General features: G+C 57.6%; 1 protein-coding gene across 9 annotated transcripts in view; it reads right to left on the bottom strand.

Annotated features, from left to right (window-relative positions):
• SLC27A1 (solute carrier family 27 member 1) overlaps positions 1-18,925 on the bottom strand; it is a 37,087-nt gene extending 18,162 nt beyond the window's left edge. For 2 of the 9 annotated variants that reach the window (XM_070519389.1, XM_070519394.1), the window contains exons 1-6: positions 18,534-18,779; positions 18,010-18,210; positions 16,935-17,102; positions 1,149-1,543; positions 886-1,047; positions 722-791 (exon numbers count right to left, since the gene is read on the bottom strand). In XM_070519389.1, coding sequence (XP_070375490.1) covers positions 722-791; positions 886-1,047; positions 1,149-1,543; positions 16,935-17,101 — 794 coding nt within the window. In that variant the 5' untranslated portion in view covers position 17,102; positions 18,010-18,210; positions 18,534-18,779. Of the gene's footprint in view, positions 1-721; positions 792-885; positions 1,048-1,148; positions 1,544-16,934; positions 17,344-17,471; positions 17,653-18,009; positions 18,211-18,533; positions 18,780-18,806 lie in introns of those variants that run through there. The other 7 variants (XM_070519390.1, XM_070519392.1, XM_070519391.1 and 4 more) reach the window with 7 other exon arrangements.
• Positions 18,926-20,845: the final 1,920 nt, after the last annotated feature.

Below are 20,845 nucleotides of genomic sequence, written 5' to 3'. Positions count from 1 at the left end.
TCCCCGAGGGGACGGGCATAGAGGCAGCGTGCTGGGAACTGGGGACACAGAAGGGACCCAGGCAGAGCCAGCCCAGCTCACGGGGGGCTTACAGTCTGGTGGGAGAGGAACATGCAGCCAAGAGCAAAAATAACTGTCAACGGTGCCGGGTGCCATGCAGAATATAACAGGGAGAGAGGACAGAGACGTGCTGAAGGTGACACAGCCAGGGAGGTTAGAGGATATGGTCTGGGGAGGTGACACATGAGCTGAGACCTAGTGAGAAGGAGACATGGGGGCGAGCTAGGGAAGAGTGCCCAGCAGAGGGCACAGCACGTGCAAAGGCCCTGAGGCCTAACAAGCCTGGCAGGTTTGAGGAAATGTGAGGGATGGAGAGGAGGAAAACAGCACCAGAGAAGTGGCAGGGGCCACACAACGGGAGTGTGGGTTTTATTCTGAGTCCCAAGGTGGGTACAGGGAAATCTGGCATAGGGGAGGTCGGAGTTAAGATTTTAAACCCCCCTGTGGCCACTGAAGGGAGCAGGGCCATCAGGGACAGGAGTAGGGCAGCAGGAGGCCAAGGACGGGCATAGGGCAGCACCGTGTCCTGAGATGGGCTGTGGGTTTACCGGGTTGGGATCCAGAGGCCCCCAAGACCCCAACAGGAGCTGGGGGAGGGGGTCCGGCTGGAGAGACCACCTGGAGTCGTTCTCCAGGGCTGGGGCGGTGCACGGGCCCTCACCTGCTGTGCACGATGATGGCGGCCTTGGGCAGCCCCGTGGTCCCCGACGTGTAGATGTAGAAGAGTCGATCTGCGGGAAATGCGGCTGTTGGGGATGGGGGTGGGGCCGGGGGGCTGCGGGGACAAGCTGGGTACTGGCGGGGGGGCATGCACCCCAGACTCACCGTCCATGCCCTTGCCGGGGGGCTGTGCCAGAGGGGCGGTGGAGGCCTCCCTCAGCAGCGGCTCCAGGAGCTGGGTGTCTGGCAAGACGCCCTCAGGCGCCACGTCTCCAGAGCAGAACTTGAGCAGGCTCTTCCCCAGCTGTGCGCTCACCTCGGCCACTGCTGCAGCCCGAAACACACGTGGGTCGTGGTCACGGCCGGGCGGGCCCCTCCCACTGCCTAGGGTGCACCGGCTGCCGGGCCAGGTCCGCACCCGCCCTCACCTGCTGCCAGCTCCCCTCCGAAGACCAGGGCCTTGGCGCCCGAGGTGCCCAGGCAGAAGGCCAGGGGCTCGCGCCGCAGGTTCACATTGAGCAGCGCGGCCTCCACGCCCGCCTTGGCCAGGCCGAGCCACAGCCCCACAAACTCAGGCCTGCCCTCCAGGAAGATGGCCACCACGTCGCCTGGCACAAAGCCCAGCTGGCGGAATAGGTTGGCCACGGCGTTGGAGTAGGCGTCCAGCTGTGCAAAGGTCCAGCACGCCCCGCTGGCTGCGTCCACCAGCGCCGGGCGCTCAGGCTGCCGCTGCGCCACTGCCTGGAAGATGCGCGGGACCGTGTGGCAGGCGCGCCGGTGCCGCCGCAGCTCCAGGCGCACGCGGATCAGCACGGAGAGTCCACTGCGGGGGGACGGGGACACAGCGTCACCGGGCGCCCTGCCCGAGCCTCAGCACCCACTCTGCAGAGCACAGAGGGAAAGGCCCCGCGCCCCGGCGGCGAGGGCTCCACAAAGACCTTTGGGTTGCTGGGTCTCGGGGAAAGGGCAAAGGGCCACTCACCAACCAGCCCAGAGGGGGCGGCTCTCAAAGCCGGCCGGCCAGGCCCCTGTCCTCCACCCCAGTTTGCTTGGTGACCCCAAGGAGCCAGGGCCCAGGCCTGTGCTAGTTTCTCTCTCCTGGGATGCCCCCAGTGCCCTACCCTGAACCCCCATGCCACCAGCCTGGACTCCTCATGCTCCACCTGTCGCAACAAGAACCCGGCCTGGCCCTGAGCCGGGCGGCTGCTCCACCACCAGGTCACTTGACGGCTGTAGGCACAGATGGCCGAGTCCAGCACGTGTGCCCCGCCCAGGGGAGGGGCTGCCTCTGCCGCAGGTGGGGCCTGGAGACCTGCTGGTCAGAGGCCCTGGTGGCAGGTGTCTTGCTCCCCCTCCCCACCTGCCCCTGGCAACGGCAGGGCAGCAGTGGCCCCAAGGGACAGCAGAACCCCAGGGGAAGGAGCCAGGTCCCTTATGACCGTGTGGCGGTGAGCAGCCACCACTGATGCCAGGCTGTCAGATGAGGGAGAGTGTCTGAAGCAAACAAAACTTGCTTTAGATCACAGAGCCGAAGAACCCAGAACTTCCCGGTGCAGGAGCTCGAGAAATGAGAAGACCCCCGCGTTGTCTGGCTCCCAGCCCCGCCTCCCAGAGCCCCTGGCTCTGACAGGTAAGCTAGTTCCGGGTGAAGCCACTGACAGGTGGGGGCCCATGTGTCAGAGCAGCTTGCTCTGCCCTGACCAGTCCAGGACATGGTCTCGACTTCACCCACCGTTCAGCCTCATCTGGCCACCGTGTCCCAGAGGTTTAGCATCCACTTCTTATCAAACCCATCCCTGGCCCGCGCCCTCCCAGCTGCCTCCCAGATTCCCTGCAACGGCCTCCGCACAGCCCCGGACTCAACCTGTCTACAGCAGACCTCGGCTCGGACATTCATTCCCTCCCTCCCTCCCTCCTTCATTCATGCAGGCAGCCGGTGTGTGCCAGCACTGACTGTGTATTGGCACTGTTCTTGGCTCAGAGATGACCAGATCCAGCACTCGGGCTCACAGTCCTCCCAGGAGAGAGACCTCCTCCACGTACATGAACACATGAACAAGCAGGAGGGAGGTACTGGATGGTGACAAGGCTGTGGCAGGCAATGCAGTCAGTGACGTGGGCCAGGGCCGGGGCAGGGAAGGCCCTCAAGAGAGGCAGGCAGGTGAAGTCTGAGCAGGGCCTCAGAAAGCAAAAAGGAGTGGCTGTGGTGTAAAGCCAGGGGTACAGCCAGTACAAAGGCCCTGGGGTTGGAATACGCCTGGGGAACAAGGTACATTTAAGAACCAGCACAGAGGCAGTGTGGTGGGAATCAGGCAAGAGGGAGACGAGGTCCTGGGTGGGCAGATGGGGTCTGTTAGAGGAGAGGACAGCCCGGGCCCACACGGCTACCTGCATCGGCAGGTTTAAAAACACAGGGGCAGGGTTCCGACGAGATCTGCCAGACTCCCTGCTTGGGACAAGCTGCTTACCCTGGGAGCCCCTAGAAGGCCCCTCCAGCTGCCCCTGGGGAGGGACCAGGGTTCTGTGGCCCTCATGACTCAGCTCAATGTTTGCACCTGCACACACACCACCCGCCAGCACACTGAGCTCCTCCTAGCAGCCTCACCACCTTCCCCAGGAAGCCTTCCAGGGATCGGTCCCTACACTATGCTCCCTGCTCCTCCTCATGGCACAGATTCCCCAGATGGGTCCAGGCCGGGTGAAGCACTGGCTGGGCTCAGGGAAAGTTCTCTTCTCCACCCTGGGAGCCCTCCCTGCCTGCCTATGCCCCTCTCAGAGCCCCTGTGCAAAGGCATCCTGCCATGGTTCTGTTCCCGCTGGGTTGTGAGTACCCAGGGAAGCGACAGCTGCATTGGCGGAGGTGCCCGGCACACAGCGGGTGCTCGGTACACAGAGGCCAGATGACTGTGTTTACGAGTCATCGGAACCCCGAGCCTGGGGTGCCCTCCCTCCCTAGTGGCCCGCACGATGGCCCAGACCCTCCATTCACCCCCAAAGGGGGAGCGCCCATGCACAGGTGCACTGGTCTGCTGCGGGAAGTGAGATCTGCGGGGCGGCAGGGTCTCCTGGGGAGACGGGAAAGTTCTGTACCTTGACGGTGGGGGCTCCCTGGGAGTGGACCTTTGTCAAAACCCCAAGTGCACAATTAGATCGGGGGCATTTTATGGTATGTAAATTACACCTCAAAAACAACCCATGAAGAAGCAGACTGATGGGTGCCAGGGGCTGGCGGGGAGGACAGGGAGGGACTGCCCATGGGGAGGGGATCTCCTTTGGGATGATGGGAATGTTCTGGACCTAGACAGAGGTGACAGTCGCACAACACTGAACGTGCCAGGGACACCCATGGTAAGTTTTATATTACGCGTATTTGACTACAGTACAGATGAATGAATGAATGAAACCCAGGAAGACCGCACTACGGCAAGGCTGGAAAGGGGAGTCCTCGGCTCCCAGAGACACGGTCTGCAAGACAACCAATGACAGGATGTGCCACAGGGGTTCAGACGGAGGAGGAAGCGGGGGCACCAGGAAGCCAGCATGTGGGTGTGGAGGCAGGGAGACGGGTGCGTGAGCTCAGGACATTATTCTCTCTGCTTCTACAGGCTTGAAAATTTCCATAACAAAATATTCTTTTTTCTTTTTTAAAGATTTTATTTTTCCTTTTTCTCCCTAAAGCCCCCCAGTACATAGTTGCATATTTTAGTTATGGTCCTTCTAGTTGTGGCATGTGGGATGCTGCCTCAGGGTGGCTTGATGAGCGGTGCCATGTCTGCGCCCAGGATCCGAACTAGCGAAACCCTGGGCCGCCTAAGCAGAGCTCAGGAACTTAACCACTCGGCCACGGGGCTGGCCCCTAAAATATTCTTGAAAAAATGTTTTAGGCCTCTGAAGGTTCCCATGGTTTTTCTGACCTAACGCCATCCCTGTGACCTGTGAGGCCCTGCACGGCCCAGCCCCATCCATCTGCCTGCCTCATCACACTCCATTCCCCCAGTTCACTCTCGCCTCCTCCTCACATCTCCAGCACAGCAAAGGTTCTGCCCCAGGGCCTTTGCCTGTGCAGTTCCACTGCTCTAAGCCATCATCGGCTCCTTATCCTTCACCTCTCAGCTCCACCGTCACCTGCTCAGGGAGGCCGTCCCAGCTCCGCCCAGCTGCCGTGACTGTTTGAAAATATGCCTGCAAACTCTCTGACAGTCCTCCCTTCAAAAGCAGGTCGGATTCCCCTCCCCTTGAATGTGGGCAGACTCAGGGACTCGCTTCTAATGTACAGAACGTGGCAGAAGTGATGCCGTGTGACCTCCGACACTGGAGCGCGAGGACGCCACACCTTCTCCCTGGCACACAGACGCTCTGTCCCTGGACACCGGCCCTGGGAGCCCAGTGCCAGCCGGAAGGAGGCCCAGACCACGCAGAGAGGCCACGGGTGACTGTTCTGGTAACATGTCGAGGGAACGTCTGAGACTTCAGGTGATTCTGCTCCCAGATTTTGAGTCTTCCAGCCGAGGCCCCAGACACGGCAGAGCAGAGACAAGTGGCGACATCTTGTTGACTTCTGAATCCCTGACCCACAGAAGCCACAGGCGGTGACAGCAAGCGCTGTTTTGAGACCCCGATTTTGGGCAGTTTGCTCCACAGCCGGGTGACTGATACCCTCCCGGCCTGTTTCTCTGCTTCAGAGGGGGCACCCCAATCTAGACAGCCGCCGGCCTTCACAGGGTCCTGGGGTCGTTGTGCTTCCATGAGAGGAGGCTCTCTGTCTGTCTGTCTGTCTGTCTGTCGTGTCCAGGGCGGTAGTGCCACTGCTAAGCACCGGCCTGGAACTGAGGACAACGCTGCTGCCCCACAGGCTGGCCCCAACGCAGCCGCCGCCTCTGCCTGTGTGACTATAGTTACTGAAGAGGGTCCCCGAAAACTCCTGTCCAGCCGGAACCGCAGACTGTGACCTTACTTGGAAATAGGGTCTTTGCAGACGTAATTACGGTGAGCATCCTAATTCCCCGGCTGGGCCCTAAATCCACTGCCAGCGTCTTTGTAAGAAAAGACACAGAGACGCAGAAGGGAAGGCCACGTGGAGACGGAGGCAGAAACTGGTGACACAGCCACAGCCGAGGACGCCTGGAGCCTGCAGCAGCGGGGAGAGGCGAGGAAGGGCCTCCCTGAGTCGCCAGGGAGCCACCCGCCCACACCTTGACTTTGGGCTTCTCGTCTCCAGCTGAGACAGCGAAGGCCCGTCATGTTAAGCCATCGAATTTGTGGTGACTTGCCATGGCAGCCCCAGGATACTCACACAGCGGCCGCACACAGGACCTCCCTCTCTGGGCCTCATGGTAAATGGGGACAAGATCCTGCACCTTCTCGTCATCGTAGGGACGGAAGAGGCGGATGCAGGTTTTGGAGCATGGGGCCTGGCGCATCCTGGGTTCTCAATAATCTGCTGCTGTCCGTCCCCCGGAGGGACGCATTATCAGTCAGAAATCAGAAGTGAGCCAGCACTTTCTCTGCCCAGGGACTTCACTCACAGCCACCCCGCCAGGAAGAGAGAGGGACAAGCGTGTTCCCGAGCGGGGCTGAGCCCGCGGAGCGCCGGGGTGAGGTCGGCGAGGAGGCCGGGCGGCATCCGGGGGCCTGGTGCCAGCGCGGACGCCTCGAGCGCCTGCAGAGGCTGCGAGCCGCGGCACAGCCCAGGGAAGGAAAAGCGGCCTGGAGCGGACAGCCTTGGTTCAAATCCCATGCCACTGCCACCACCTGTGGGGCTGGGCAGACCCTGCCCTCTCTGGGCCTTTTCCTTACTTGGCATAACAGGAGACTGAACCTACTGACCCCAAGGTGCTCTCCAGCTCAACAAAGTGACGGTACCGCCACCACCACCGCGCTATTCACAAACGAGGCGGGGCCAGAGCAGCGACCTGTCTGTCCACGGCGGAACAGTGCCATTCTCAGCCTAATATCTCGCAGGAGCATTAAGTGCCCGACAGAGAAGAAGGCTCGAATAAGGAGGATCCATCCGTATCCTGCCCAGCAGGGTCCTGCCTCGGCACTTCGCACTTGCTGTCGTCTGCCTGGACACTCTTCCTGCCCCCAGGGCTTTGCAAGGTTGGCTCCTTCTCGTCCGGCCACTTGTGCGGTGTCCCCTGCACCGAGCGCCCTGGCTGCAGCAGCCCCAGCACCCCACCCCTCCCCACCAAGCTCTCCTTCTCGCCCCTTCCCGATGCTGTGCTATTTCCCCATTTCTTTCTCGACTGTCCTTCTCCCTCACTGGGCTGTGGGCTCCACGGGACAGAAAGAGCATCTGACGCACCCACAGCACCTCACAGCGACCATGGTGTCCCCCAGGTCTAGATGGGGTGTGACGCCCAGGAGGTCCTCGGGGACGGGCTGGACAAATGACTTTTTCCCATGCAGACCATGCAGACTCTGACCATCTCGCCGGCCCAGCCCGCCCGCCACCACACGCCCGGACCAGGGCAGTCAACTCCTCCTGGTCTCCTGGCTCTGCCCTGGGGCAGGCCCCACTCCCCGCAGACCCCCAGAGCCTGTGACTGTGGCCGTGTGCGGAAAAAGGGTCTTTGCAGATGTCATTAAGCTGAGGATCCTGAGAAGAGACCCTCCCGGAGCAGGGTGGGCCCTGAACCCAATGACAGGGGTCCTGAAAGACGCAGAGGGGCGGGCCATGTGGAGACGGGCGCAGAGATGCAAGGGGTGTGGCCACAAGCCAAGGGCCGCCAGCAGCCCCCAGAAGCAGAGACAGCGGCCTGGGACGGCCTCCTCAGAGCCCGGGGCAGAAGCCAGCCCCTCGGCTGGACCCCTGACACCTGGTGTGGAAGCTCTGGCAGCACCAATGTCCGTAGTTTCCAGCCGCCCAGTGCGGGCCCCTGCGCCATGCCAGCCGCAAGGAACTACTACACTGTGCCTCCTCTCCAACGCTGCGCTGTCTCGCTTCCTGCTCCCACCCCAGTCCCCCCACGGGGACTCCACTCCCACTGCCAGGGAACAACTGCCTGCCTGGTTGCCCCAAACCCTCCTCACAGGGCCACCCTCCTCCTCCTCAGTGCAGGCAGCCTAGCTGTGCTGTTCTCCTGCTCAGAACCCTTCCCTGGACACACGATACTCCTCTGCTCAGCATTCAAAGCTCTGGAGACCTGGCTCTGCCTGCTCACCCCACTGCCCCCCTCAACTGCAAAACTGCCCACCTTATACACCTCTCCCCAATACATCAGCCCCTCTCAAACACCCGTGCAACATGGGACATGGCAGTCCCATGTTCCCTTTCTTCTGCCCAGGGAAGCTGTCATCAGCATGTGATGGCTGGAGCCACAGCAGCCAATATGAGACTGTGAGGGCACCCAGCCAGTGATGCCAAGCCTTTGCAGTGGGGATAGAAGAGCAGAAAAATAGATGGAACCTGGGTCAATGACAACACTGAGGCATGAACTGACCAAACTGAACCCACTTCATGTCCCAACTCCATGTTAACACATAGCTATACATGTTCCTTACTGTCGATGCCACTTCTGGTTGGGATTTCCACTACTCACACCCGAAAGCCTCCTCACAGAGAAGCCCTTCCTGCAGGGGCTGAGCCACTCATCAGGGCACCGCACTGAGCACACCACACACTGGACATCACGACGGAACGGGGACACACAGGTGACCAAGCTATGCATGATCCCCACCCCCACAGGGTTCCCAATCTAGGGAGGGGAGGACGTTAACAACCAAAGGAAAAGCAACCAAAAGCAACGGGAGTTTTATGATCAGTTTCCCAAGAAGGAGACAAACAGGATGATGTGAGCACATAAAGTCAGACAGACTTTATCCACGGGGCCGGGGGCCCCTCTCGGAGGAAGAGACCTTTGCACTGAATCTGAAAGGATGGGAAGGAGCCAGCCATGGGTAAAGCTGGGGGAAATCATTCCAGACGGAGGACACTGCCAGTGCAAAGGCCCGGAGGCAGGAAGGAAACTGGCATGTTTAAAAGAGAGCAGGCCAGGGAGGAGGGAGGGAGGCAGAGAGCGTGACGAGACAGCACAGGGCTGGAATCTCTCTCCACGTCTCCAGATCATTCCAATCATTGGAGTATAGATTTGGGGCACATTAAAGTCGCATGGGGGAAATGGCAGCGTGATTCACTCATAGCTTCCAATGAGCAGAAGATGGGCAAGAACCTAAAAGTCCTTCTGTAGGGGAGGGGCTGCGTGAACAGCGGCTCATCCTTACAACGGGAGGCTGCTCAGCCCTCGCGAGAGCGCTGCCCCCGCAGGTGGACAAGGAAGGAGCCCCCAGGTAAGTGGACAGGTCACGGGTGTGGTGGCAGAGACCGCAGATCGCACACCCAGACAGTGGCTGATCATTGTTCCTCCCCACATCCCCCAAACCAGCCAGTGAAGGGACTTTTTTTAAAGTGTGAACTTACGAAGACTGGAAAAATGGGAGTGGAGACCAAATCACCCCATTTTTGGAAGCTGGGGAGCAGTGGATGAGAGGTGGGGCCCCCAGGGGTGGGAGAAGGCCGAATCCGGGGCTGCAGTAGGGGACTGATAGACATCCATTTAAGAAGCGACCCCTCTATGAAATAAATAAGTCCTGGGCACGTAACGCAGTTAGTAACACTGCACTGCACGTATGAAAGTTGTGAAGAGAGTAGACACTAACAGTTCTCATCACAAGAAAAAGTATTTTGTAACTATGCACGGTGACAGATATTAACCAGACATTGTGGTGATCATTTTACAATATATACAAATATCGAATCATTATGTTGTACACCTGAAACTAACAAAATGTTATATGTCAATTATATCTCAATAAATTTAAAAAAGAAGAAGCGACCCTTGCCACCCCAGAGAGGACTGGAGGTCCCTCCATGGGAGGGTTTCCAGGTGGGGATGTCACTGCTGGGCGGCGAGCCCCTCGGCCTCTGGCCCGCTGCACTTCTGGGAGGGCGCTGTCCAGGCGGGAGACCAGAAGAGCTTCCCACGGGGAATCTGAGTAGGCCCAGAGCAAAGACGCAGAGACACTGCCACGGGTCTCCCCAAAGCACCGCCTGGACAGGTGACCCCATCGCGAGGCTCCCAGTTGACAGGACCCGCTCTCCCCACACATATCTGTGCTGAGATATGTGCCTTTACACCCAAGACTACCAGACCCGTGGGGATTTCCTCCAACGGGGATGACGAAGACTAAAATAAACAAAGAAGAACATCTTTAAGGAAAAAGAGATTGTGCAAAAGAGGAAAGAAAATTAATAAAGTCATGAATATCCCCGGAGATGTAAGAAGACATATCGTATCCATGGAAAAGAACAAGCTGCTGTAAAAAAGCGTCCAGGGAATGAAAAAACTATCCTGGAAAAGTAAAATGTGAGGGCACCATAGAATGTACAACACAGAGTGACCCCTAATGGGAAATGTGAGCTGTAGCTAATAATAATGTATCAGTATTGGCGTCAATTGTAACAAGTACACTAATACAAGATCTTCATACAGGGGAAACCGGCGGGAGGTGAGCGGGTACATGGGAGCTCTCTGTACTTTCTGTTCAATTTTTCTGTAAACCTAAAACTGATAATAAAAAATGAAATCTATTAAAAAAAAACAAGAAAAAAACAAAAATAAATAATAGTCTATTAATTTAAATAATCATAATTTGAAAATTTAAGTGTGAGAGCATAAGTTAAACATTAATAGAAGGGTTAGAAGATATATTTGAAGAAATATCATAGAAAGTGGGACAAGAAGACAGAGATTAAAAATAAAAAAGATAGGGCCGGCCCAGTGTCGCAGTGGTTAAGTTCCCACGTTCCACTTCTCTGCAGCCCACGGTTCGCTGGTCCGGATCCCGAGTGTGGACATGGCACCGCTTGGCAAGCCATGCTGTGGCAGCGTCCCACATACAAAGTAGAGGAAGATGAGCATGGACGTTAGCTCAGGGCCAGTCTTCCTCAGCAAAAAGAGGAGGATTGGCAGTAGTTAGCTCAGGACTAATCTTCCTCAAAAAAAATGAAAAAAAAGATATGGGGCTGGCCCTGTGGCCGAGTGGTTGAGTTCATGCACTCTGCTTCGGGAGCCCAGGGTTTTGCCAATTCCGATCCTAGGTGTGGACATGGCACCGCTCATCAAGCCATGCTGAGGCAGCATCCCACATGCCACAACTAGAAGGACCCAGAACTAAAAAAATATATATATGCAACTATGTACCGGGGCGCTTTGGGAAGAAAAAGGAAAAATAAAATCTTTAAAATAAATAAATAAATAAATAAGATAAGAAAATTGGAGAGCCAGACCAGAAGGTCCAACATTATATTCATTTAACAATTAGCTATCAAGCTGGACACTGCTCCAGGCACTCAACAATAGGGTCCCAAGAAGAACAGAGGAAATCACCAATGATGTCATTCGCGAAAACTTCCTTGACCTGAGGCCCCCCAACAGACCATACAACAGATGGAAATAGCCCACCATCTTGAAAAGATCTCACAAGCTTCCAGAAAGAAAAAACAGATCACTACAAAGGATCAGGAATCAGAAAGGCTTCAGACTTCTTAACAACAGCCATGATTTGAGAAGAAAATGAGAAATGACTTCACTTTTGAAGGAAAATAGTTTCCAACCTAGAAGACTATACCTAGACCATTATCAAGTGTGAGGTGGAAATAAAGATATTTTCATACATGGAGAGTCTCAAAATATTAACTTTCCATGTATGACTTCTACCAAAGCTGATAAAGATGTGCTCAATAAACTGAAGGAATAAACCAAACAGGAGGACTACCAGGGACCCAAACCAAGAAACAGGGTATCCAACCCAAGACAGAAGTGATGCTAACCCTCAGGAAGGCAGCTGGGAGCGAGCCAGGGTGACGGCTGCACACAGGTGCAGGGGCCAACCCACCCAGCCTGGACAGATTGGAGGCTAAGAGAGACTTCTGCACAAAGGTGGAGCTGAAAGCCCATCTGATGCTGTAAGTGTCGTGAGAGGAGAGAGAGAGAGACAGCTGTTGTGGAGTTTGGGCTTGAAGTAGAGATAAACACACAGAAAACTAACAAATACAAAGGCAATCAATAACCTCAGAGAAAACACATAAAGTTGCTCAGGAAATAAAAAGTGGTTATAGTATACTACATGGTTCCACCAAGAATACTGTTACAATCAAAACAATGTAAAAGCTGATTAATAACCTAACCCAAATATGATATACAGTCAATCCTCATTATTCACAGATCCCTTAACTGCAGATTCACCCACTCACTAAAATTTATTTGTAACCCCAAAATCAACATTTGCATTGCTTTCATAATCATTCGAGGACACACGCAGAGTGGCAAAAAAATTGAGTTACCAATGTGCGTATTCCCAGGTTAGGTCAAACTAGGTGGCGTTCTGTCTTTTTGTTTCAGCTCATGTTGTAAACAAGCGTCCTTTTGGCAATCTATTTAGTACCAGATTTTTTGCATTTTTGTGCTTTTTGTTGGTGATTCTGCTGTTTAAAGTGGCCTCTAGTGGTCACGCTGAAGTGGTGTCTAGTCCTAAGCACAAGAAGGCTGGATGTGCCTTGTGGAGAAAACACATATTACATCAGTCTTGTTCAGGCAGGAGTGACTATGCCGTTGGCGTGAGTTCAACGGTAGTAAATCAACAATATAGAGAAGACGAGGTATCTTTAAACAGAACACACATAAACCAAGGCTCTGTACTGACTGGCTGATGGGAATGTTGTGACCAGAGGCTCCCAGGAACCTAACTCTGTATTTTCCCTAGAAACTCCACGTTTGCAGTGACTTTACAGAACAAAACTACCCCAAATACTGAGAATCCACTGTAATAACACCGGGACAATGAAGGGAGGGAAGGACGTGTGTCTGGGGGGTGGGATGCATGCATGTGCACAGGGACAGGAGGAGAGTGAGGACAGGGACGCGGGGTAAAGGGACGCCGACCCTCATCTTCCATGGAGGGAGATGAGCAGATCAAGTCTCAACTGAGACAAGGTACACGTCATATAAGCCGCTTAAAGACACGCAGATAAAGTCCAAAAGATTCAGACAAGAGGCAAGAGTCACCCTGGGAGGGAGGGAAGCGTGGCGGAGGCCGGGCAGGCAGCTGCGGCCCGAGGCAGAGGGCTGCGCGTCTGTCCCCGCGAGCTCCACGTCTGGGATAAGAGCGAAGACCACAGGTGTGACGGAAGGAGCGCGCCAGGCGAGCGGAGCTGGAGGATGGGCACGGGGCAGGAGGGGCTGCGAGGGCTTCTGTAACCAGACCTTGGGAAGGGGCACAGGATGCCTGCGAGGGGGACGCGCAGGGCTGGGGCAGTGGAGAGGGCAACAGTCACCGCAGACTCCCGTAACGTCTGCATTTTGTACCAGGTGTTATGTATTAACTATGACAAAACAAAAGTAAAAACGCAAAATATTAAACATTAGCTGTTTATACACCTACCTCCCTGGTCAGATCCTGGTGTCTCATCCAGTCAATCAATAAATCTAGTAGCCAAGCTGAGCAACCTCTGCATTTATTGAGCACCTGCTGTGTGCCAGGCACTGTGATAACCTTACAACCACCCTCCAAAGCAGGGTCCTAAGACCCCCATCTGTCAGATGATGGATGAGCTGGGGGCTCAGAAGTGAAGTAACACGCCCCAGGTCACACAGTGAGTTGGGGACAGAACAACCCAGAACCAGGCCTCCTGGCAGGGCCCCTCAGCTCCTCCTCAGGCTTGTCACAAAGCATCAGTCAAGCACCCACCATGTACCACGCGGCAGGTCTCAGTTGACGCCTCTGGAAGGAGAGGTGCAGCCCAAGGACTATGCTCACCCATCAGAGACCTGGGACTCAGGATGGCGTCCACAGGCCAGCAGGGGGCAGCACCAAGGCCCACACCAGACACGCTGCCTCGGGCACCAAGCTCCTAACTGCCGCCCTCACAGCCACCAACACACTCACTGCTGCGCCAGTGCACAGGCCGCACAGTGAGAAACAGGAGCCGTGTCCGGAGCTGGCCCTGCTTGGATGCGCAAGCATCCTGGCGTGGCTGGCCTTCCCATGGCCTCTCCGGAGCACACCCACATGGGCAGGCAGTGGACTCCGGCGCCGGCTCCAGCCACGTGCCCAGGCCACCCTGCCTGGCAGCAGCCAAAGCCACCCCCACCCTGGGGACAAAGAGGCCACTGTCTGCCTCTTGGCCTTTCCCAAGGCCTCTTCTCGTCCCTCTGTTCCCTCTGCCCCCTCCTGCTTTCACCGTGAGCTCCAGGACACGGGGACAGGACAAAACCAAGGATGAACATGGTCAGATTTCATGCTGCAAGAGAGAACAAGTGGGGAGAACCGGGGCAGGGTGCTTAAATATTTTCTGAACCCAGGGTCTAAATGCAGTCCCTGCCCCCACCCCAGCACAGCACAGCGGCTAAGAACACAGACTCCGGAGCCCTGCCCTTCCCTGGCTGTGTGTTCCCGGGTAAATGACCTCACCTCTCTGTGCCCTGGTTCACCAACCTGTAAAATAGGATTGATTAACACTCCTTCTTCACAGGACTGTGAGAGCACTAGAACAAGCTGCGTTAGTTAGCTATTGCTGCCTAACAAATTACTCTAAAAATTACCGGCTAAACAACATTTATCATCTCCCAGTTTCTGTGGGTCAGGAATCTGGGAGCAGCTGAGCTGGGTGGTTCTAATTCAGGGTCTCTGTGAGGCTTCACAAGGTGTCAGCTGGGCTGCGGTCACCTCAGTGCTTTACTGTGACAGAATCCACTTCCGAGCAGACGCACGGGGCCTCTCCACAGGGCTGCGTCGTGCCATGGCAGCCGGCCTCCCCCAGAGGGAGTGAAGGGAGAGAGCACTCAAGACAGAGGCCACCGTCTCCTTCGACTTCATCTCAGAAGCGACATCCCACGACTTCTGCTGTATTCTGTTTATTAGAAGGGGTCACCAGGTCCAGCCCACACTCCAAGGGAGATCAGACCAGGGCGTGAAGACCAGGAGGTGGGGCCATCTTCAAGGCCGCCTCCTGCAGAAACGCGTCAAGCCCTGTGTCAGGGACTCGGAGTGGACCCAGCTCCCGCCCTGTCCCCGGGGAGACAGCCGGCCAGATAGCCTGGCTCCATGGAGCAGAGCGGGGCCCAGGCAAGCCTAAGGAGGTGGATGCATCCTGTGCTCCTCTGTGTGCCATCCTGAGTGGGACCAGGGCCACAGCAGCACCAAGACCACCTTCCCCATCTGGGCCCCATGGAGCCCACGGTCTAGTGGGGGAAACAGACCCAAGATTTAAAGGCAGGAAAGCAGATCCATACGATAATTACGAAGGACAGATGCTGCTGGTGGTGACAAGCCTAGCTTTGGAGCCACACTGCCTGGGTTCAAGTCCTGCCCCCACCATTTGCCACCTCAATGACCTTGGGCAAGTGACAAAACCATGCTGTGCCTCAGTTTGCTCACCTGTAGGGTGGTGACAAGAGAGGACTCAGCTCACAAGGCCGTTGGGGGGGCTTAAAGAAGTCGTGCTTAGCATGGTGCCTGGCGCCGAGGGAGCCCTCTAAGTGCTGACCATTGTACCAGAGAGCAAAAAGGTGGGAGGGTCTACAGAGACACAGTGGCAGGGGAGGGCGCTCCAAGAAGGTGACATATAAGCCACAGCATGACAAAAATGCAGACCAGAGGAAGAGTGATCCAGACTGAGCAGGGGAGCAGCAAGTGCAAAGGCCCTGGGGCTGGAACAAGGCTGAGCTGGTTTAGGACCAGCAAAGAGGCCAGCGTAGCTGGAAGAGTGACAAAGGAAAGGAGAGAAGGCGGGGGACGTGATCAGGAACCTCACGTGGTCTAGATTCCAAGGGCAACAAGCAGCTGTGGGAGGGTGCTGAGCAGGAAAATTCGGCAAAGGGTGCCCTGAGGGAGGCAACATCAGAAAGCATCAGCAGGCAAAAGGAAGCCTGGTGTGCTCCAGGCAGAGGGAGCAGCCTGAGCATGACAAGGCAAGCTGACGTGGGGGCCAGGTGAACGTGGAGGGGGGAGCAGCCAGTGGGCAGGAGCAAGGTCGGCAGGACCTCACGCACCCAGCTGAAGGCTGAGTTTCTCTGCAGAGGATGGGGTCCTGGAGGGTGTGTGAATGGAGGGCGCAGTCAGATCTGCATGTCAGAAAGACTGAGGGCAGGGCAGGTGGAAAGGACGGGTTCTAGAAGGTTCAGAAGCAGTCAGTTTGGAGGAACTCTCTGCAGCTCCACACCATCCCTGCACTCGCAGAGACTCAGTTCTTAACCGGGCAGTGGAGAAGTAAGGAGGAGGAGCCAGAGGACAGGGCGCCCGCGAGGCGCTGCGTCTGGCAGTCCCACAGCAGGTGCTCAGGTCCTCTCTCCCGGGCACTCTCACTGATATTTGCTCCCATGGAGACCTCCAACAACACCTATTCACCCCGTAGGACCCCAACAGCTTCTTTGAGCAAGCCCCTCAGAAGCCCTGGAGACCTTCCAAGGATGCCTGCACACAACACCTGAATCCCCTCCCCAGAGACCCAGTCTCCAGAGAACCCCAAACAAGTCTTGGAACGTACAGCAACCTCCTCACAGAGCCTGAACAAGCCCCAAGGCCCCGCACAGACCCCAAACTCTCAAGGAGCATGCCGGCCACAAAGAAACCTGTAAACGGCCCCGAGGAGACACACACCCCTCAAAGACCCTGAAGGTCCTTTACGGAGGCCCTGAGAAGCCCTTCACGCGCCCCCAGAAAGCCCTAAGTAGACCCAAAGTGTCCTGGTAGGCCCGAGGGACCACTGGGTCGCCCCTGTGAACCCCTAGGGACCTGCCAGAGTCTCTGAAGAGGCCCCAGAGGCCTCCCACAGTCACCAAGGCCCCACAGAGACCCCAGAATCCCCACGACTTCCCAGTCGGCCCCAGCTTTCTGGAACTCTACCAGCTGCCCAAAGACCCCCAAGATGCCCTCCAGTCCCCTGAGGTCTCCCAAGCAGTCTCAAGAACTTGCAACCTACTCATCTCCCTCCAGAGTCCCTCAAGCTGTGCGGGGCAGACACCCTCAGAGCCCCCGAACGTGCCACTCTTTCAGGCCCCGGCCCCGCCCCTAGCCCCGCCGCCGTATGCAAAACCTGTCCCCCAAGCCCTCGGCGCCCCCCACGCCGCGCCTGCAGCCCCCTTCAGTTCGCCCCCAGGGCGCGCAGCCCGTCCCCGGCCGGCCGCGACCCGGGACCAGGCCCGGGCTGCACTCACAAGAGGTCCCGCCGCGCGGTCTTGCAGACGATGCGCAGGAAACGCCAGCCGCCGCCGCCCACGTAGACGCCGAGGGCCGCCGCTGCGCTCCAGGTCCACGGCAGCCCCAGCAGCCATAACAGCACCAGCGAGGCCACGGAGACCCAGCCCGCACCCGGCGCCCGCATCCTGGGGAGGCAGAGAGCGCTGAGGCGGCGGGCCGCTCCGGCCACCTCGGCCAGCCGGCCCCGCCCCCAGGCCCCGGCTCCGCCCCCAGGGCAAGCCCGGGCCGCCCCCCTCGAGCCGACTCCGCCCCATGCCTCGGATTGGCTCCGTTCTGGCCAGACTCCGCCCCATCCCATCTTGGCCCAGGCCTCCTTGCTTCTAGCCCGGCCCAGGCTTCTCTGCCAATCATTAGTACAGGCCACGCCCACACACGGTTCTTCCGCCCCGTCAGTCACTGTCAAGCCCCGCCCCATGCCTTGACCCAGCTGCGAGATTCTGGGCCCAAGCTCCACACTGCGGTCTTGACTCGCAAGCCTTGTCCCCACCACATACCTAGGCCCTTCCCAACCGCTCAGTCAGGCCCCGCTCCCATGCCATGACCTAGCCGCTGTCCTTGGTCCCAGTATCCATCCCCACGCCCGTCCGGCCACAGTCCTGGGCTTTCCTCCAGGTCCCGCCTCTACTCCATCCCCGCCACTCATTGGGCCCGGCTGGGAACATACGCCCCGTCCGCTCGGAACTAGGCCCCGCCCCCAGCCCTGGGCCTGGCCCAGGTTCCACCCCTGAACACCCGCCCGCCCTCAGGCTTTGGCCCAGTCACCACCCCCTGGGCTCCCTCCCGCCCACCCAGCGCCCTAGGCCCCGCCCCCTGCCCGCCCCGGCCCGCCCCAAGGCCTTCTTCCGACCTGTCTGGCTCAGAGCCCCCCAGCCGCATAGCCGAGGCCCGCCTCCTTCCGGAGGCTACAGTCATGGAGAGGGTGCTTCGGCCAGAGAGGCGGCGGCCAACGAGACCCAGGGGCTAGAACGGCCCGGTGGGGACGGCCGCTGTCTCCATGGCAACCAAGCTCCTCCCCCCGTCCTCCAGCCTTACGTTTAGGAAATACGTGCGTCACGCGGTCCCCAGCAGTGGTTCCTCGGTGCTCCCAGCCCCGGCGCTCCCAGCCCGAGCCCTCGGTGGCATCTAGGATTCGTAGCCCGGGGAACCAGAAAATTCCAGTTCACGCTCAGGGCCTGTCCGTACTGGATTCTTGCCCCAGCTTGTCCTAAATCCACGCCTCAAAGCCTCTTCGGTCTGAAACACATTCCAGGGACCCAGGGGCGTCCTAAACTCACAGCCTAGGGGCCCTAGCAGGTTATAAATCCAAACCCCACCTCAATCTTAGAGATCTATTTCAAGGATCCAGCTAATTCGGAATCTATATCCCCAAATCTTGTCAGTTAAGGCTCACTGTAACACCTCAGGAGCCCAGAGAGGACAAAATCCACACGCCAGGTCCCCACCCTTCCATTATTTGCACCCCAAGGTCCTAAATGGTCACTCAGAGAAAGCCCTCCTGCAGATCAGGCGCGGGCCAGCGCTGGCCTGGCTGCTCACCACCCTGTTCCCTGGCTGACCTGAAGCCGCTCACAGACCCTCAGTCTTGGCCGCTCCCTCGCCGGCTCCCAGAAGCTCAGGCAGAAGGCGGGCAAGGACGATGAGAACAAGACGGAGGACCCAAACTTAGCCCGAGCAGGTGGGCCTCCCGGCATGTGGTTCTGCAGACTCCTGGGCCCTGCTCTGCCTGCGCTCTGGCCGTGCGGGCCTCTGCCTCGGACCCCTCCCTCCAAGCTCCCCTTCTTCTGCCCCTACCCGCCCGCCCCGCTTGTTAGCTGCCCTGCTTGACCGACCTTCCCAGCGCTCTCCTTGGGAGGCGGCCAGGGCCTGCCTCCAGCGCCATTTGGAGGACAGGGCAGGACAGGAGCTCATCCCTCCCCCCCCCCGCCCCCACGCTGCCATTGGTCCCCGCGGGCTGCCCAGGGTGGGTGGAAGGGGGCCGAGGAGACAGATCCGGAGGACAGGCCCAGAGCCAGCCACTGATCTGCTACTTTTTTGGTCAGGGGTCAGCGGAGTCAGCGACGACCAGCAACTACAGCCGGGTTCCTACCCTGCCAGGTAGCACTGTTGTGATCACCCCATTTTACAGGCACAGAAGCCGAGAGCTGCGCCTGTCACATTAGCTGGGGCTGAGATTCATTCATTCGCAAATGTGGGCTCCAGGCTTGCTCTCCCTCCTCCCTCTCCTCTTCCCGTTTCCTTCCTCCCTAAATTTCTCCTCCCCTCCTCCTTTTTCCCGTGATTCCCTTCATCCTTCCACCTTCCTCCCTCTCTCCTCCTCCCCCATCCTCCTTGCCCTCTTCCTGTATCTCCCACCCCTCCCCCTTTCCTCCTCCACCCACGTCTTTCCCCTCTCCCCTCCCTCTGTCCTCCTATCATCTCCACCCTTCCACTTCCCCCACCCCTGCCCTCCTCCCTGCCTCCTCCTCCCCCCTTCCTCTTCCTCTTTCTTTCTCTCCTCCCCTTCCCCCTCTCTTTCCCCTCTTTCCTTCTCATCCCCTCCTTCTTACCAAGTTGACTGAGCCCTGACAAAGAATCATCTGTGACAGTCTCCTCCAACTCTCCCCACAGTCAGTCCACAGTCCCACAATCCAAAAGGCTCTGGAAACCCAACTTTTTCTTAAGGTGGAGCCGTAACTCCAGTGGAGGGATGCCCTCCCGCTGCGCTGGCCCAGGCTGTTTTCACTGGTCACTTGTCCCTTGTGTCCCTATTAATCCGTATTTTTCCCTTTGCGTGGGAGCTACTCCTAGAACCCCAGGGCATCACATAATATACAGCAGCGTCCGCCGTCAGTTACCTTCCTAAGATACACACAATTCCCAGTTCTGAAACACAACTGTCCGGAGGGATGCCAGATGAGCATCCTATCCCCATTTCACAGAAGGGGAAACTGAGGCCTGGGCAGGGGGGCAGAGCAGGCCCTGCCCCTCTTCAGCTGACAGCCTTGTGCCTGTCTCCTCTCCCCTCTGAACCTTGGCTGCCCTCCGCGGTGAGCCTGCCACCCTGAGCGTCAGAGATTTGTGGATGACCCACTGCACATGCTTCTCAGCTGGAGGTGAATGGGCCAGGCACCCGGTAGGTGTGGGACGCAGCCTCATGTGACCACAGGGGCCTGCAGGCCACAGCAGAGGGAACTGTTGGAACTTTCCAGAAGGAGAGAAATGAAGCATACATTAAAAATAAAATACTAAAAGATTACACCGCGGGGATTTCACTGAAGTAGAACATGAGCACTGTGTGAGAGTGAACCGTTTCTCTCTGCCAAATTCAAGTGCGCGCCACAGTAAACGTGCTGGTTTCTTGTGGCTGCCATCACAAAGTGATGTGGAGAAAGGCTGCCCAGGGAGAGAAGGCCGAGGCATCTGGGCCTGCATGCCGATTGACACCACCCTCTGGGAGGCCTAGGGCGTCCTCACCTGACCCGACCTGACCCATATCCAAAGTTACGGGACCAGCCCATAGCCAGACCCCACGTGCACTGACAGCTTAAAAACATTTTTTACATGATCTTTCCTCTGTCTTGTAGAGGAATAACTCACACGCCTGTGCCTTATGAATTCAGCCCCACCCTCAACCCACTGCAGCTATCCCTGCCCACAGGCCCCGGCCCCATGCTGCAGCCCTTACTGCCCACAGGCCCCGTCCCCATGCTGCAGCCCTTACTGCCCACGGGCCCTGTCCCCAAGCTATACTCTGAGTAAAAGAGCACTTCTACCACACTTTGAGAGTCCAAAAAATCTTTCTTTCGACTCCTTGGCTCGCCAAGCCTGCATCATTTCTTCTGGTGGCCCCCACAGGGATCTTGCTTCACCGGCTTGTGAGCTGAAGTTC

This window comes from Equus asinus, chromosome 10 (assembly GCF_041296235.1).
Source record: "Equus asinus isolate D_3611 breed Donkey chromosome 10, EquAss-T2T_v2, whole genome shotgun sequence".
Classification (NCBI taxonomy): Eukaryota; Metazoa; Chordata; class Mammalia; order Perissodactyla; family Equidae; genus Equus; species Equus asinus.
The sequence above is the reverse complement of the archived record's forward strand: the minus strand, read 5'-3'. Positions and strand labels throughout refer to the sequence as shown.